At 54.7% G+C, this 15,732-nt stretch overlaps 7 protein-coding genes across 7 annotated transcripts; 3 read left to right on the top strand and 4 right to left on the bottom strand.

Annotated features, from left to right (window-relative positions):
* Positions 1-20: 20 nt before the first annotated feature.
* Positions 21-1,102, bottom strand: JCM15063_001880 (THO complex subunit 7 family protein; the record flags this gene model as incomplete). The annotated part of the gene is made up of 5 exons (XM_076679132.1): positions 21-444; positions 517-789; positions 856-912; positions 976-1,027; positions 1,090-1,102. The coding sequence occupies 5 exons, from the start codon at positions 1,100-1,102 to the stop codon at positions 21-23; spliced, it is 819 nt and encodes a 272-aa protein (XP_076533656.1).
* A 99-nt stretch (positions 1,103-1,201) lies between these two features.
* JCM15063_001879 (uncharacterized protein) lies at positions 1,202-2,099 on the top strand (the record flags this gene model as incomplete). Its single annotated transcript, XM_076679131.1, has 3 exons — positions 1,202-1,396; positions 1,472-1,864; positions 1,980-2,099. The coding sequence occupies 3 exons, from the start codon at positions 1,202-1,204 to the stop codon at positions 2,097-2,099; spliced, it is 708 nt and encodes a 235-aa protein (XP_076533655.1).
* Positions 2,100-2,395: 296 nt separating this feature from the next.
* JCM15063_001878 (sugar porter family MFS transporter) lies at positions 2,396-4,870 on the bottom strand (the record flags this gene model as incomplete). Its single annotated transcript, XM_076679130.1, has 14 exons — positions 2,396-2,566; positions 2,646-2,776; positions 2,842-2,879; positions 2,945-2,976; positions 3,042-3,118; positions 3,195-3,442; positions 3,512-3,813; positions 3,875-3,896; positions 3,962-4,119; positions 4,193-4,215; positions 4,278-4,427; positions 4,501-4,652; positions 4,718-4,747; positions 4,827-4,870. The coding sequence occupies 14 exons, from the start codon at positions 4,868-4,870 to the stop codon at positions 2,396-2,398; spliced, it is 1,578 nt and encodes a 525-aa protein (XP_076533654.1).
* Positions 4,871-6,376: 1,506 nt separating this feature from the next.
* On the top strand, positions 6,377-9,145 carry JCM15063_001877 (uncharacterized protein; the record flags this gene model as incomplete). Its single annotated transcript, XM_076679129.1, has 7 exons — positions 6,377-6,432; positions 6,509-6,780; positions 6,850-7,007; positions 7,071-7,141; positions 7,207-8,127; positions 8,191-8,376; positions 8,437-9,145. The coding sequence occupies 7 exons, from the start codon at positions 6,377-6,379 to the stop codon at positions 9,143-9,145; spliced, it is 2,373 nt and encodes a 790-aa protein (XP_076533653.1).
* A 194-nt stretch (positions 9,146-9,339) lies between these two features.
* JCM15063_001876 (uncharacterized protein) lies at positions 9,340-9,773 on the top strand (the record flags this gene model as incomplete). The annotated part of the gene is made up of 2 exons (XM_076679128.1): positions 9,340-9,368; positions 9,428-9,773. 2 exons carry the CDS (start codon positions 9,340-9,342, stop codon positions 9,771-9,773), a joined length of 375 nt encoding a protein of 124 aa, XP_076533652.1.
* A 158-nt stretch (positions 9,774-9,931) lies between these two features.
* On the bottom strand, positions 9,932-12,978 carry GSH1 (glutamate--cysteine ligase; the record flags this gene model as incomplete). The annotated part of the gene is made up of 10 exons (XM_076679127.1): positions 9,932-10,729; positions 10,789-10,986; positions 11,056-11,316; positions 11,375-11,491; positions 11,563-11,717; positions 11,794-11,933; positions 12,002-12,175; positions 12,239-12,358; positions 12,421-12,548; positions 12,829-12,978. 10 exons carry the CDS (start codon positions 12,976-12,978, stop codon positions 9,932-9,934), a joined length of 2,241 nt encoding a protein of 746 aa, XP_076533651.1.
* A 695-nt stretch (positions 12,979-13,673) lies between these two features.
* On the bottom strand, positions 13,674-15,605 carry JCM15063_001874 (alpha-amylase; the record flags this gene model as incomplete). The annotated part of the gene is made up of 6 exons (XM_076679126.1): positions 13,674-14,145; positions 14,215-14,344; positions 14,412-14,509; positions 14,596-14,606; positions 14,683-15,478; positions 15,553-15,605. 6 exons carry the CDS (start codon positions 15,603-15,605, stop codon positions 13,674-13,676), a joined length of 1,560 nt encoding a protein of 519 aa, XP_076533650.1.
* Between the last annotated feature and the right edge of the window lie 127 nt (positions 15,606-15,732).

The following is a 15,732-nucleotide window of genomic DNA, read 5'->3' as shown; positions in this document are numbered from 1 at the left end:
ACTCGAGAAATGCACTGCGTTCATGATCTTGTATCCATCTCGCCTTCCTCGACACTCTCTTCGCCTTCTTCCTTGCCCGGTAGAGACGCTTGAACATTTTCGGGTTCGACGAGATCCTGCATCTCCTCGTCTTGGGCCGTATCCGGAGAAGCCGTGCCAGAGGTGGTGTTCGGTACAAACGGTGTCGCGTTGGGATCGAGCGCAGTCAGGTTTGACGGGTTCGAGGTTGCCGTCTCTGGCGCGTTCGTTCCTTCCTCCTCTTCAGCATCGTCCAACGCTCGCCTGCGTTCCTGTTCCGCCTTTTCATCGCGAATCGCTTCTTGCATCGATTCGAGGGATTCGACAATCGAGTCGAACGCGAGTTTGCGAGTTGACCACGTTTCCGAATACGTTTGTTCTTCCTGTTTCAACAGTTGAATGTCGGCTTCGAGTTTCGTCTGACTCCTGTAGAGTTTCGACCAGTCAGGTTTCCGTTCCTTCAGAGATAGAACGAGGATTGGAGGGGGAGAAACGGACTCTGTGCCCTTGGCTCGATCTGGCAACTTGGTAATGATTTTCGTTTGCGCGTCATACTCGATCCGGCGACTGCGTTCACGTTTCGCCTGTACGAGTTCGTTGGACAATTGTTCGATCCGGGTTCGAGTCTCGAGCGAGTGTTGATCGATTTCGAGTTGTTGGGCACGGTACTGTTCAATCTCGACGACGGTCGCAGATCGGATTCGGGTAGGTTTCGAGAGGTAGTACTCGAGCTGATCTAGTGTAATTTGTAGCGTCGTGTGACTCGCTTCTCTATCAGAGTGGAGGATTCGGTCAGAAGAGAGCAAGAGAGAGGGAGAGAGGAGAGAGAGGAAGTACAGTTGTTCAGGAGAAAGTGCCGGGTTCAGGAGGGCATAAAAGTCCTTGATCGACTTTCTGTGCACTGCACGTGGTCAATCCCAATACCGAGCGGGTCAGAGCGGAGAGGGAATAACGCACTTGAGCAGTTTCGTGTCGGATTGGGCGCGGTACTCGGCCAGAACCCGCAGGGCTGTTCAAGGAGAGATAACTAGGTCAGCTGTCGCTCTTTGACACAGAGATCGAAGACCGTACCTTCCGAATCCATCGCGAGTGAGTGGGTCCAAGTTGGATGATGAAACAAGCCGTCGATCGCGACGTCTTGCCTGTTCTCTCCTTCGACTTCTGCCTCGTGACCTGGTGGAGCATGGAGACACGGATCGCCTTCGTGGTTGTATGGGCGTTAGTGTTCGGGCTGCTCGCGAATACCGTGTCGGCAACGACTGGACGTCTCGCTCCACTCGGTTCCTTGTCCCCGAGGTCAACTCCGCTCGTCACCCTCGGAGACGCTCCCTTCGTGTGTCGTGCTCGATCTCAATGCACGCCTTGTCCTGCTGAACAAGTACGACCCTCTTTCTGTTCACCCTCTCTCTCGTCGAGTCTTGGACCCTGACCTCGTTCTCTCTCGTCTGTCCAGATGAACACTCCAGTGTGTCGAGTGTGGGGGAATCGCAGATCGCTCGAATGTACTCCCTCGAGCATCGTCGATCCAGATCAACAGCATCATCCTCACGCATCTCACCAGACACTCGGCAACGACACGAGTGCTGCTGTTTCCCCAAACAACGAGCACGCACCGTCCAAGTTTTACCACTACGAACCTACAGAACCTACTGTCTCGTCGGACGAAGATTCCGACCCGGTCGTCGTTTCGACCAACGACCCTTTGATCGAACTTGAACTCGAACAAGCTCTCAACGCCGACAAACGACGCAGTCTCGATCTCGATCATCAAACCGATCAAGGGTTGTATTGGGAAGCATGTCCAAGAGTGATCAAACAAGAACAATCAGACTATTTCGAATTTGTCGCAAGTTCTTCTTTTTTTTTCCCCTCTCTCTCTCTCTCTCTCTCTCTCTCTCTCTCTCTCTCTGTTTGTGCATTACTCGAACTGATCACGATTTCCTGCCGCCCGGAAAAAACAGTTGTGCAATTTGTTCTTTGCCCTAGCAGGGTTGTCGGTTCTGTTGTACCGTCAACGGACTCTGGCCGGCAGACAGTTTGGCAAACTCGCCGCGAGGATCATGCAAACTGTCGAACACTGAAGCCCGGTCCTTGTGTCTTTTACTCTTTGAATTGTTGTAATACCCTCGATTATACTAGACGCCCTCTGTTGTAAAACGCGCTACTGAACCTCGCAAGTGTGCAAAGAATAGCAATTGCATACTAGACGAGAGAGACTAAGGACAGTGTGGTGGCAGATTCCAGAAAAACAGACATGTGTACAAAAGGAAGGACGAAAATTTTCGATCGCGAGAGAAGAAGGCATCGTCACGGAAATGGAGGAAAGCGAGAGAGACGGGCAAATGGACAACTAGTTGCGGAATCAGGGTGATACAGCTTACTGCGAGTTGTGGTCGATTTCAGCTTTCTCCTTGTGTTCAGTCATGGCCGTGTTCTTCGGAGCGCGCATGTACGCGTCTCGGTCATCGTCGTGCATGTTTTCAGCGAGGATCTGCTTCCTGAACTTGTTCGAGTGCAGGATGGACGAGTTGCGGTACAGGATGTCAACCTGGCCAGAGAAGAAAAAAGGTTTAGATCTCTCGTCCGAATAATAGGGACGTGGAGGGCAAGAGCAAAGAGGAACAGACCTGTTCGAGCGAGAGTCCCTTCGTCTCGGGGATGAAGAAGAACGTGAACAAGAAACACAGGACGCAACATCCGCCCCAGATCCAGAACACGTTCGATTGAAGTCCAGCAGATCCAGGTGCCTTGTCAACCACTGCAGGAAGAAAGACAATAAGATTAGGCGGACCGTGCGACAAAACCTAATGAGAAGAAGCTCACAGTAAGGAGTAGCGTAGCCGATTCCAAAGTTCAACAGCCTGTTAGTTTTGCACGCAAGAGTAAGCTCCTAAATCGAGGTAGGGCAAGGTCAAAACGCAAGTACCAGTTGGACGCCGTAGAGAGCGACATTTGTTTCTGCGATCCAGAAGCATCGGTCAGGTCCAAGCCGCGAAAGAGATCAAGTTCGCTATCGATCTTACGGCTCGCGTGGTCGTGGGGTAGATCTCGGATGTGACCACCCAGGCAAGAGGTCCCCAGGTCGCGGCAAAGTGAGCAACTGCAAGTGGCGGTGCCCAAGGAGTCAGCGTTCCGGAGCGAGAGCGCGTGCGGAGGAGAATCTAGTCGAAACCTACTGAAGATACACACAAACGCGATCAATACTTTCTGCGAGGTCTGGTCATTGGCAGGCGTGGCGACACCAACAGCCGCGACGATCAATTGCGACACGGCCATGCCGGCAGCGCCGTACAACAGCAAGCCACGGCGTCCGAGCTTGTCGACGGCCCAGATACCCGGGATCGTAGCGCCAACGTTGACGACGTTCGTGGCGATCGTGATCAAGAACGGCCTGTTGATACCGGCGTTTTCGAAGAATTGAGTACTGCGATCACTCGCAAGCAGTTGTCAGCGCCCCACGTCTCAGGGAAAGTGTGTCTTAATCGCGGCTTACCCGTAGTAGAAGATGAAGTTGATGCCGGTTAATTGTTGCAACGCCTGCAAGCCAATACCAGTCCAGGTGCGGAGAGCATTGCGACCCGGTCCGGAGCGGAAGCAGTCAATGTATGAAGCGTTGCCGAGAGACCGCTCGTGGTGCAGGTTGGCCGCGATTTCGGCGAGCTCCTCGTTGACTTGTTGCGAGTCGGGTGCGTCGCGCAAGATTCGTGAGAGGGATTTGCGCGCCTTCTCGTCGCGGCCTTTCATGAGCAGGTATCGAGGCGACTCAGGCAAAAGCAAAAGTCCGACGACCAGAATCTGCAGAATTCGGGTTGTCAGCCGCAGAGGAGATGATTCCGTCACAAGTGCATACGCCTACCATTCCCCAGATGAATTGCAGGCTGTCAAGACGAGAGAGAATAAGTGAGTGGGCCCGTCGAGCTATATGGGCAAATATCGAGCTTACCCGATAGGGATCTGGAATGCGGCTCTCCCATTGATGTTCTTGGTGCCATTGACAACGATGGCGGCGATGAGGAGACCGATGGTGATCATCCACTGGTAGCACGCGACGAGACCGCCTCGAATGCTCTTGGGTGCGCATTCGGCTTGGTACATGGGCACCTGTCAGTCGGCAAAACAAGTCAGTTCCAAATTCGCGCCCGCTGATGATCTTCAGAGCGGCGCAAAGACTCACCAGGCACGAAGTTCCTCCGACACCTAATGTTGAGAATGGTCAGAGCTGCGCGTTCAGAGTGCATCAGGCGAACAATTGAGCTTACCCAGTCCAGCGAAGACACGTCCAACGGCGAACTCGGACAGCTTCGTCGCAGCGGTCTGAAGGGCGACTCCAATGAAAAAGAGACACAAGAAGCTGATGATACCGAAGCGACGGCCGAGGAAATCTCCCGCTGGATAAGCCAGAAGCGCACCTACGATCATGCGATCGAGGATCAGCGGATCTGGACCCTGACCATGAATGTCCTTGCGAGGCAAAGTGCGCACCGACGAAAGTTCCCGCCGAAAGAATCGACGTTACAATCGAGTTGGTGCCCGACGAGAGCATGTAAGTTCCGTCGGGTTGACGGTCTCCAAAGATGGCGACCCATGCTGGCATTTCCTTGACTCCCGAGATGTAACCCGTGTCGTAGCCATATCTGTTTGTTGATCACGGGTCAATCGGGCCAGTTCGAGACGAGTGTTTCCGCAGCTGCACACTCACAGGAAGCCACCGAAAGCGGCGAAGGCGGCCCTGTCGAGATGGACAAAACGATCTAGGTCAGCTGTGCTCTGTCGTGCGCACCCTGCTGAGTTCGGGGGGAGAGGCTCACATTCCGACCGCCATTGGACTGATCTTGGCTGCGACCGACGGCATGACAGGCGCCTAGTAGAGCTGACCGTGTAAAGGTGAAAGGTTGCGGGTGTGCGACCGCGGTAGCAAGTCAAAGAGGCGTTGAGAAGGGGGAAGAAGGGGCGGAAAAGAGGAAGGGGTGCAATCCCGGGGGCACGCTTTTTGGGGATGACCTCCACATGTTTATCGTCCGAGAGAGGCTCGGAGAGCGGTTCTCTCTGAGTCTCGAGGAAAGACAGTGGTGGTCAAGGCTCGCGCTCGAGCTTTGCGGTCTATATTACTATGCAGTGTGTCAACTCCTGCAATTCTGCCGTGGTCACCGCTCGCGAGTGAGAAGAGAAGGCGGTTCGCGATACGAGAGGCTCGAGCTCGAGTGTTTGTTGCGATGACGCAGCTGGACCAAAATGGAATTTCGCCAGGCCCAAAATAGCCGGAGCCGGAGGTCTGCATGTATTGCCCTGCCGCTCGACTGCGATGCCCAACATGCCCACGCATGGGCGAGCAATCGCGTATGAGCCCCATCGATGTGCGACTCGGCAAGGGTGGCGCGGCGTGCGATGACATGTCATCCCGTAAAGCGCAAGCCGCAAGCAATGCTAACGCATAAGCTCGCGCGCGCAATTGCAAGCCAACGTCCAGCAGTACTTTGTAGAGTCATGCAGTACACCACAGGAGTTCGACGCTGATTACAATGTTCGTGGAATTCCGCACCTCTTCTAGGCAGTCAGGACTGGTTCGTGCTTTGCTGCAAACGTGTTGAGGCCCTCTCGGCTCTGCCTCTTCCCAAAGGGATGATGAGCGCACAATTTTGCAATGCGAAACGCGGGCGCACCGCGAAGTTGTCAACCCCAGTATTACTAGAGTGGCGCATTTCTTTTCATCCAATCTCTCAGAGGTGACCTTGATCTAATCGATCTCGGCACAAGGGACGAGGGTACCGCAATCCTGCGGAAGCCAACCTTTTACGAGGCTTCTCGGTCGCTCGGAGCCGAGCAACATAGCGAGCTCTCAAAATGGATCGAGCTTGATCAAATGCAACCGTTGTCCGTCGCAGCCTGTGCTTTAAATTTGCCAAAGAGGTAGTTTGAATCCGGCTCGGCTCAAGCTCCGATGCTGCTACGAGTAAAGGTATACAGTTACGGCGAAGCTCCGGGATACGAGAGCTTGCGAGAGCAGCCAAAGTGAAGCCGTGACCGTTTCTTGGCACGAATCGCCGGTTATCACGCTGCTTTTTGTAAAGTGCTATCACCGTTCGAAAATGTCCTATCATAGAGCGACATCCTGTTCAACCTTTGCCCCCGTTTACAAAGAGATGCCGAGGTCACGTGCCGAGGTAGCAGGACCGCTGATTACTTTGAGCGCGCTCTCAAGCGATCTATCGCTTGCGCATATTGAGTCGAGACGAATCATTGGTCGAGACTTCGAAGCGGGGAACGCTAGGAAATGCGGCGTGAGAGTCGAAACCTCGATCGCGTGCCCCGTCCCGACCTCAATTCAGTCGAGACACAGCGACGGCACATTGTACGAAGCATGGCGCAAGAGCTTGCTACTCTGCTGCAGTCGTCCCCAACGCGACTGTCCTACACGTGAGTCCTCGTTCCGAATGACCACATCGATCGGCTCCACATCATCATTCAACTGAACCTCCTCTCGGGCCCCCAGGGTGCACTCTGCTTCGGGTCATCACACAGCGTTCCCACCGGAGAAGGTTCTGCAGGAGGCGCCAACTGACGATACGTCCCGGTGGACGGCCCCGACCCCTGAAGAACGCAAGAAGGAACGCAAACTCCTGCTCGCCAACAATAATCTCGCCAGCGGGACCACGCCGAATCGCAGCAGGGTCGCCATCGGCAAGAGGGAGAGCGAATGGATCCTGCTCGAATTAGAGCAAACAAGCATCGTCAAAGTTGTCGGGTTCGGCAAAACAACCAAAGGTAAGTTGGAATGTGCCGCCACACGATGCGAGAACTACGACCACAATTGACGAGACAAGACGTCACCAGCCCACCCGTGCAATCTTGCAGAGTTCTCCATTTTCGGCGGTCTGTCAAGCGACCCTCTCACGATGGAACCGCTCGTCGAAGGTTCACTCAAAAACGACAGTAACACCGAACGAGTCGAGCTCCCGACGGAAATCTCCAGCGGCGACAGAGAGTCGACAGTGAGCGCACATGTTGGAATGCAGCGGGCACAAGGGAGTCGAGCTGATGCCCATTGTTTCCAGGTTCTGCCGATAAAGTTCTTGCGGATAGAGTGCCACGAGGCTGCGAGTCCAAATTATAGTATCTCGATCTGGTACGTGGACGCGTTGCCTGTGGACTTCAGAAACGGAATCCTGATATCAACCCGTCCTGCCACAGGCATCTCTTTCTCGAAGGCCATCTGCTCACTCCACCGCTGGATTCGATCGCTCTCAAAGCATTTGAGCAACATCGCGAAATGTCAACAGCTCACTTAGTTCTGGCCCATCTGCGTCGCAGCGGCCCTCATACGCTACCAGCGTTTGATGCCTACCTTGCGAATGTGCCCGTACCCGTCTCGACAACATTCGAACATCCTGCGATCTCCAAGTTGCACCAGACACTGGTCCTCGAGGGAGATTTTGACCGCGCCGAGCCCGTTCTCGATGAATGTCTGCGGGCCGACCTGTTCCGCGAGTGGTCGGCGTCGTCCGCAACCGATCCCACTCGACGCAAAGGGACGACAATCGCCAAGTGGGAAAGGCTGGACACAGCGTTCCCCCTTTCGACACCTCAACCTGGACCCCGAGGCGGTCATCAGATGGTCAGGATTGGCAGGAAACTCCTGCTGTTTGGCGGGTGGGATGGCAAGCAAGACCTCGGCGACTTGTGGGAATGGGAATTGTCTCGAAGTCGCGACGCGAGCGAGCAATCGGGAGAAGGTGGATGGAGATGTCTCTCTACCGGGAACGAGCGAGACGGAACCAGACCGGGCAAGCGAAGTTGTCACCAGCTGGCGGTTGACGAGAGCGAAGGATGGGTCTATCTGCTCGGGGCGAGGAGGGACGAAGAGGTCCCTGAAGACTGGGAGGAGCGTGTTGGGCCAGAGGAGCAAGTCAGGGTCGAGTCGGATGACATGCAGGTCGAGCGCGAGGGTGCTGCAGTTCCGAGCGCTGAAACTGAGCGAGCGAGCTCCGCGCGAAGAGATCGCGGAGACCGGTGGCAGAGCGATTTCTGGAGATACAAAGCAGTTGGTCCAGGCAAGGGTAAATGGGAGCTCCTGAGCGCAGACACGAGGAAAGATGGTGGACCGGCTCTGCTGTAAGTTTCTATGATCGCTTGACTAGGGGGAAAAGCATATTGACGAGCCAACTAGGGAATCAGGTTCGATCATGCCATGGTCGTACACCCAGCCACTCAGCGTCTCTTCGTGTTTGGAGGCAAGTGGCAACCTTACGAGGGCGGAGATGCCGCAGAGGCAAAAAGCGGACCGGCAACCTCGGCTCCAACCTCTCAATATTCTGGGCTGTACTGTTACGACATCGGGTCAAACAAATGGACTCATGTCTTGTGCGCCTTTTTCGCTAATGAGACTCGGGCGAATACCAGCTAATACTTGGTTTCTGGCAGCGGTGATCCTGCGTCAGGCACGACACCGGCGGCGTTCCTATCGGAGCGTCTACTTCCCCGTGCTGGGCATTCGATGGCTCTTGATGCATCCGGACGCAATCCCACCATATATGTCTACGGGGGTCAGCGGGACACCCGATACGAGAACGATCTGTGGGCGATTCGTCTCGCTTCACCTCGAACAACCGGAGAAGCAGGTGGAGACGACATGGAGGACGAAGGTCTAGATGGGGAAAATCGCGATGACAGATTATGGCGACAGGGGGCGGTGCTGGATGCTCCTCGACGAGCGGTCGCTCGGTCCCTCATCGATGCCTCCCTTCTGCCCGTCTCTCCCGAATCTTCTCCTTCACGTGCCTCGTCCGTCCCCACCATCGTACAGATCCAACGTATTTCTGCGTCGAAAAGCACACCCTCGGTCTCTCCTCCAGCCGCCTTCACTCCGAGACTGTCCCTTACCGCCTCTCGCACGTTGACCCTCCTGACGGGTCTGACACGGACTGGATCCGGAGCGCTGATGGCTGAACAACCTCTGGAAGGTATCTGGCGATCAGGAGAAGTGGGGTCGGCGACATGGGAGAGGATTGAAGAATGGTCAACCGGCTCAGGAGGGTACCAAGATCGTCGGCCTAGGAACCGCTTCGCAAGCCAGGCGAGTCGGATTCCCTACCGCATATCTGGCGTTTTACAACGAGCTAATCTCTCTTAGAAACAGGTTGTGTATGATCCCCTACTGAACGAACACTATGTGTTTGGCGGACATCCTCATGACCGAGACGCTCCGGACACTCGCTTGTCGGATTTCTGGAGGCTCCGGATTATCGAGTGAGCGCTACCTTCTGAAAATTCCACGTCGGTCGCCCTAACATTGCTTCCAGCCCAACACCGACAGAGGCGCTGCGAATGGCCAAATTCCTCATTCGCAAACAGCGGTATGCCCCTTTCTCGACCCGTTCTTGACGCCTCCGTACTGAACAGTCAAGGGAACCAGGTTCAACGAGATGTGTACGAATGTACCAACGCTCTTCGCCCTCCAGTACCTTCAGAACGATCTTTCCTCGGTCGTGGACCATTCATCTCCGGTCGAATCGGCCGCTTTCCGATCGTGTATGACTGCGCTACTATCCGCGCCTCCCCTACACAACATTGACGTTCCACTCGATGGCTCGGGCGAGCTGCCGGATCTGACGGGCGCCGAGCCGACTGACAAACATGAGCTCTACAGCAGGCGACACCAGCTGTTTGAAGAATTGTTGGAATTCTTCCCGCGGAGCGATCGACAGCCCACCGAGGCTCTCGACGACATCAGTCGATTGCTACGAACGGTCAAGAAGTAATCCAGCGTCGCACTTTGGCAATCAAAAGTTTGTCTGCTTGCGAACAAACGCGAGACTGCATGGGATTCCTTCAGAGCCAAAAGTGTGTACAAACAACGACGTCCAGCTATGCGATGAACAAAGAGACAAAATAGCAAGTGCATAATAAAGTGTGAATTCTATGGTGCCGTTTCAAGTTTGCCTAGCGCGACACCGCAGTCAACGTCGACTACGGCTCCCTTTTCGAGTGCGGCAGGCTCGTCATCGAGTACCTTGGCAACGTCTCCACAGCATTGCTTGAACGCGTCTGCTGATTCACTGTAGCTCTTGCGCCACCCTGCCGGCAGCAACTCGGGAACCTCGATCTCGCCCTTCTCGATCTTGTCGACTGTCCGTACGAGATCGTAGTTGATCTCTTTCGAGACGACCGAGTCGTGCTTGTAGTCGGGATGCGACCGAACAAAGTTGCGCATCCAGGTCGCCGTTGTGATGAGAGTACCGTCCGCTCGCCTCGCGACGAGTTCGAGTGACTTGTCGAGGTTCGCTCGTACTGCAGTTGAGATTTGAAGGCCGTCGAGGTACTGTCGGACGACACCGAGCAGACCGGGGAAGTTTCGCGAAGGAGATCCGTTGATGATCTCGTTGATCGTGAATTCGTCATATTCGTCTTCGACCGGGCCGAACGAAGGCGTCGAATCTTGCGGAGGGATTGGTGAAGAAGCACGGGAAGCAGCATGGGACGAGCAGCAAGGCGAGGCCGGAGGTGAGGACGTGGTTGACGAGAAGGATGCAGAGGTCGAAGCGCGAGAGTGTCCATTCGCGAAGGCGTTCGAGCCATTTGCCACAGGCGTGATAGGCGTGTCGAGAGAAGGGTCACAACCATGTCCCGGCTTGGGGTTGAAAAGGTTCTTGCGGAAGTAGAACTTTTGCGAATGGACAGCGTCCCGTCGATGAGCCCGGTGCATGTTCTCGTCGACCTGAACCTCAAAACACAATTAGCGTACAGTCTTGTGAGGAACGGAACGAGGCAACGCACCTTCGAGATCGGCAAGTAAAAGTTCAGACCCATGCTCATAATCGCTCGCGTAAGAAGAACGATGAATACAGCAAACGCCGCATTTTCGTAGTCAGTCAACTGCACTTCCATCGACCTGAACTCGACGCGCCATCCGATCGGCGATCCTGGAGGTGGTGGCTTGAATCGCACGGTTTGCCAATTTGTCGATTGAATGTTCTGCAGTTGCCGAAATGCAGATCAGCACGTGTCCCACACATCGTCTTCGATCTCGCTCAATCTACGTACCTCAAAGTGATCCGAGCTCTTCTCATCATCCTGGCACATTGTTTCCTCGAAAATCACGATCGGGTCTCGAATGAACAGGTGCGCGAAATGCGTCGCAAGCAGCTTGTCGACACCTCGCTCGATCAGCTTGTCTCGAATCGCCTCGTCAATCGGCATATCGTTATCGTTGTACTCGGGTCGGTTTGAAACTGTGTCGGCGATATAGCAGTCGACCGAATCATATCGCGATTTCGGAATCACGAAGCGTTCTTGACTTAATGGCTGTTCAATCTTCCTTGTGAGTGAATAACTTCCAATCTACGAGGAGAGATGTGCTCACCTCGAGACCTCGTTCTTGCGGTGTCCGGTCATCTACACTTCCAGCAATGACATCCCATCGGCAATCGACATCGCTCAGTAGTCCTCGGAAGATGGGCGAAGCGGCAGTCAACGCAAGCTGAGTGCGAAGCGCGGACATCGTCAGGAAATCGCCCCTCTCGGAAGTGACAGAATTTGAGGACGACTGACCATAATGGGCCCAACCGGAACGAACGCATCGTACATCCGCCTAGCTTCACTGACACTGCAAGCTTGGAACGTGATTTGTAGGCAGCAGCATCCCATGCCGAAGCCCATCGAATCTAGATAGATGTGATCGTCGAGGGCTGCACCTTCTCGTGCGTCTGATGCCAGGAAAAAACGCAATAACGAAGTCAGCGAAGCGAAAGACATCGGAGAATATAAAACATTCAAACTCACTCGCGTCTTCGGGCCAGTCATTTCGGTCTCGCGGAACGGTCGGATCGACGAATGGTCTCGGGGTCTTCTCATCGACAAAGATAGGCATGTTGATGGCGACCTTGGCGCCCCTGCGGCGTCGGATATTGGCTGTCAAAGTTCTGAGCGGGACAGATTGCGGATTAGCATGAAGGTCGTCTGCAAAGCGAGGGTATCTGCGAAAACTGACGGGAATCGCACATGCTGATTGATCACTTCATCTGGAAGGAACAAGCTCCGAGCGACTCCTCCTCCAGGCTTGTGGTACGGGTCGGTGAAAACGCCGGGCGCGCCCAATCGAGGAAAGGAAGTCAGAGTCACAGGTACTTCATTGGGTTTCATCCGGGATTGTGCGAGCTTCCGCCTGCGAATACGAACTGAATGAGCCTTTCAAGCACCAACTAGAGTCAAGTCCACTGTTATATACCGGAATCGCATGTTGCCCTCAACCAGGAGCAAGTCCTCGAGGGTCGCGCCATATGGCTCTCCCGGGGTAGACTCGAGCATGTAACGTCCGTACTCTGGATGGAATACCGGGATGCAGGCACTTGAGAAGGAAAGCGGCGGTCAGTTTTTGGGAGTTCTCTCGAGGCGCGGTTCATGATGCACCTCTGGCCCGGGTTCCCCTCTTTTCTCTTGATCGCATCGCTTTGAAGGTCGGCCAGGATCTCCTCTTGCCGCAGAGACAATCTAGCGTTCTTGTCCTCGTCATCGTACGAGATGATCATGTACTCGATCTGATTTGGGGTTTTTTTTTCCCGCAATCGCAAGCAGAAGCGAAGAGTGATGGAAGCGATTCAAGTCAGCTCTAGCTCGTCTCGGAACAAGATGGCTGCTTTGCCGAACTTCCTCGATCCCAATACCACCAGCAATCCTGGTACGAGACGAGGAGGCTTGATCGCTCTCCCCACCTCCACCTGGTTTTGTCTAACGCTGCCTCCTCGTGAACGCGATCCGACGACCGTATTCGGCATTCTGCTCGCTTCCATGATTCCTGTGATTCGGAACAACGCTCACCTCGTCTCCCCACATGAGCCTGTCTCCTGTCCTGTCCTTGAGTTTCTCCCACACGCTCAAAAACTGCTCGATGCCGTGTTCTCGCACGTAGTCTGCGTGCTTCTTTGCTTCTGACCATGGCAGCGGTGTACCAAGCGCCAACAATCCCATCTTGCTGAACGTCTAGACGAGGGAATGCGATGCCGCGTTGGAACGAGAGATCGCAGGCGGTAAACAAGTCGCGAGAGGTCGGAAAAGAAGCGGATTCGAGGTAGGGCGAGTCGTTCGGTGACACGAAGAGGGCCCGCTTGGTAACGCGCGAAGGCAAAAAGGCGTATGCTTCGGGAGAGATGACCGGATCCTTTCGATCAACTCGATGGTGCAATCCGCAATCCGCAGAGAGAAGGTCGCCCGGTTGCTCGCTCGGGTTTCGTACCGCTGCCTCTTTGGAGATGGTCCGCACTTGATGTCGAGCAGAAGCAACTTTGGGAGCAGTGAAGGGCGATCCGAAGCGCTCGGCGACTGCCGTCAGGTGAGACTCGAGAGGCCGATTATTCAGCCTTCCGATCAATCGAATCTCCGCGATGCTCGTCAACTCTCGCGAATCTGATAGAAGTTCCGGCAGGAGTCGGATAGACACTACACAAATATCAAACAGCTGAAACGCTGATCAGAACCGCAAGAACAATTTTCGGAGGAAAGGAACCCGGCGCGGATAACTAGAATCTTTTTCTTTATAACAATGCAGTGACTACCTCTTTTGTACCGAAATAACAGTGACCCTGGTCCATGTATCAAGGAAAAATCCTCTATGAAACCCCAAATTCTGTTGCCGCCGCAAGTTGGGGCGATCTCCGTGATGCGCCTTACTTGTTGTACTCTTCCCTGCCGCGGGCGTCCTTCTTCGCCCAAATACTGACGCTCCTTTCGTGACACTTGAAGTCGGCCCATCCGTCGTCACCGATCGTGACTTCGCCCTCGTACCATCCGAGCACGTCGGTCCACACCTCTCCGGCGTGTCCGTCCGGGATTTGCATCCTCTTCTCACCGTCGCCCGTGCCGTTGCAGATCACGACCGCGCAACCGTCGTGGTCCTTGTCTCCTTCGCGCACCCAGCCCCACGTGTTCATGTGGTCCTTGTAATCGCGCGTCTGGCCATACGCGAACAACTTGCGAGCGCGCACAATGTCGAGCAGTTGGTTGACCGGTTCCGTGTTGGGCTCGCCTTTGCAGCCGTACAGGTCTCCCGCAAACACGCAAGGGTAACCGTCCCCGCGCAGGAGGATGAGCGAGTACGCGAGCGGTTTGAACCACGGCGCGACAGCAGATTCGAGCGCTCTGTGCGTCAGGTCCAAGCGTAATCAGTCTCAAGCACTTCGCACGCTCAACTGGATGCAGCAAACTCACTGTCCGACTTGCGTGTCGTGGTTCTCGACGAGCGTGACGGCATCCATAGGGTTGGTTTGCACGAGCGTGTTGTCAAAGACCGATCGGATGTCGAAATTCTCGGCTTGATCTCCAGCTTCCTTGAAGTTGTCTGTTTCGTGAGGCAGCTTGGCTCAGCAAGAGGTCTACCTTCACGACACGATTAAGGGAGAACTTGCAGTGAAGGGGAGTATCAAAGACGGAGAATTGCGTCGGGAAGCGGCCGAGGTAGTTCGAGAGCGACTCGAGCGAGTCCTTCCAGAACTCCCCAACACAGCTGCGGAAACAACAGGGCGTGAGTATCCAGTCCTACATGTGTCTACCCTTCGATGAGTGCACTAGAGAGCGAGAGACCAAGCTCACAAGAGATCGGGCTGTCCAGGATGGCAGATGTTGTCAGCTTGTTGTTCCGAGGACAAAGAAAGATAACGATAGCTGAGGCAGCCTTACGTTGTCAACCCTCTTCCTAACTTCTTGGACAAACTTGGCCATGAAGCCCTCGTCGATGTGCTTGATTGCGTCGAAGCGGAACCCGTCGAATCCGGCCTCCTGCAAGATCCAGACACCCCACTTGATGCACTCTTCCGCAACATCCTTGTGAGCGTGGTCCAGGTCGGCAAACATGAGGTAGTCGAAAGAACCGTTCTCGTCATCGACGGCTTCGGCCCAGCCCTTGTTGCGACCAAGGATCTTGAAGATGGAAGTCTTCTCGGTCTTTGCATCGTAGTCGACACCCGTGAAGTGGTTAAAGTTCCACACAAAGTCCGAGTGCTTGCCCTTGCGACCCTCAAAGTTGAATCCAGTCCATCCATCAATGTCGTACGCACCCGAGATCTCCTTGTTGCGGTCGTCCTGCGCGACCTCGATCGCCTTGAACGTCTCGGTGTAGTCGGCTCCCGCCTTGTGGTTCAGGACGGCGTCGCAGTACGCAACCACGCCCAACTCCTTCATGCGCTTGGTCAACTTGAGCAACTCTTCCTTGGTGCCCCATTTCGTCGCGACGGCGCCTTTCTGGTCAAACTCTCCAAGGTCCCAGAGATCGTAGATGTCGTAACCGTTGCCTTCGGGCGACGAAGCCTTTGTGGGAGGAGGCAGCCAGATCGCGGTGATGCCCGCCGAAGCGAGAGAATCGATGCGCTCGAGCATGGTTTGGTAATACTTGCCTCCGGCAGGCTCGTACCACTCGAATCCTTGCATCATCGTGTAGTTGTCCTCTCCTTGAGCCTTCTCATGCTTGTTGAGACCACTGCAATCGTGAATGTATGTCAGCGCCGGTCAACCTGGACGGATTTGGCAGCAGCCAGGGGCAACCAAACTGACCGAGCGTTACCACGGTAGTTCGCCGAACGGTATTCCTTGTTTTCTTCAGGCATCGCTGTAACTGTCGGACAGCGAGTCGCAAAAGATAAGAGACCGAAGAACGTGGGGGATTAAAGTAGGCGAAACTTGAAAGGTCAATTGAAGACGTGAAACGTACGTTTTCGCTAGACCGGAGGTAGC

The sequence above is a fragment of the Sporobolomyces koalae genome (genome assembly GCF_050403365.1).
Source record: "Sporobolomyces koalae JCM15063 DNA, S_koalae_JCM15063T_v1_ctg20, whole genome shotgun sequence".
Classification (NCBI taxonomy): domain Eukaryota; kingdom Fungi; phylum Basidiomycota; class Microbotryomycetes; order Sporidiobolales; family Sporidiobolaceae; genus Sporobolomyces; species Sporobolomyces koalae.
The sequence above is the reverse complement of the archived record's forward strand: the minus strand, read 5'-3'. Positions and strand labels throughout refer to the sequence as shown.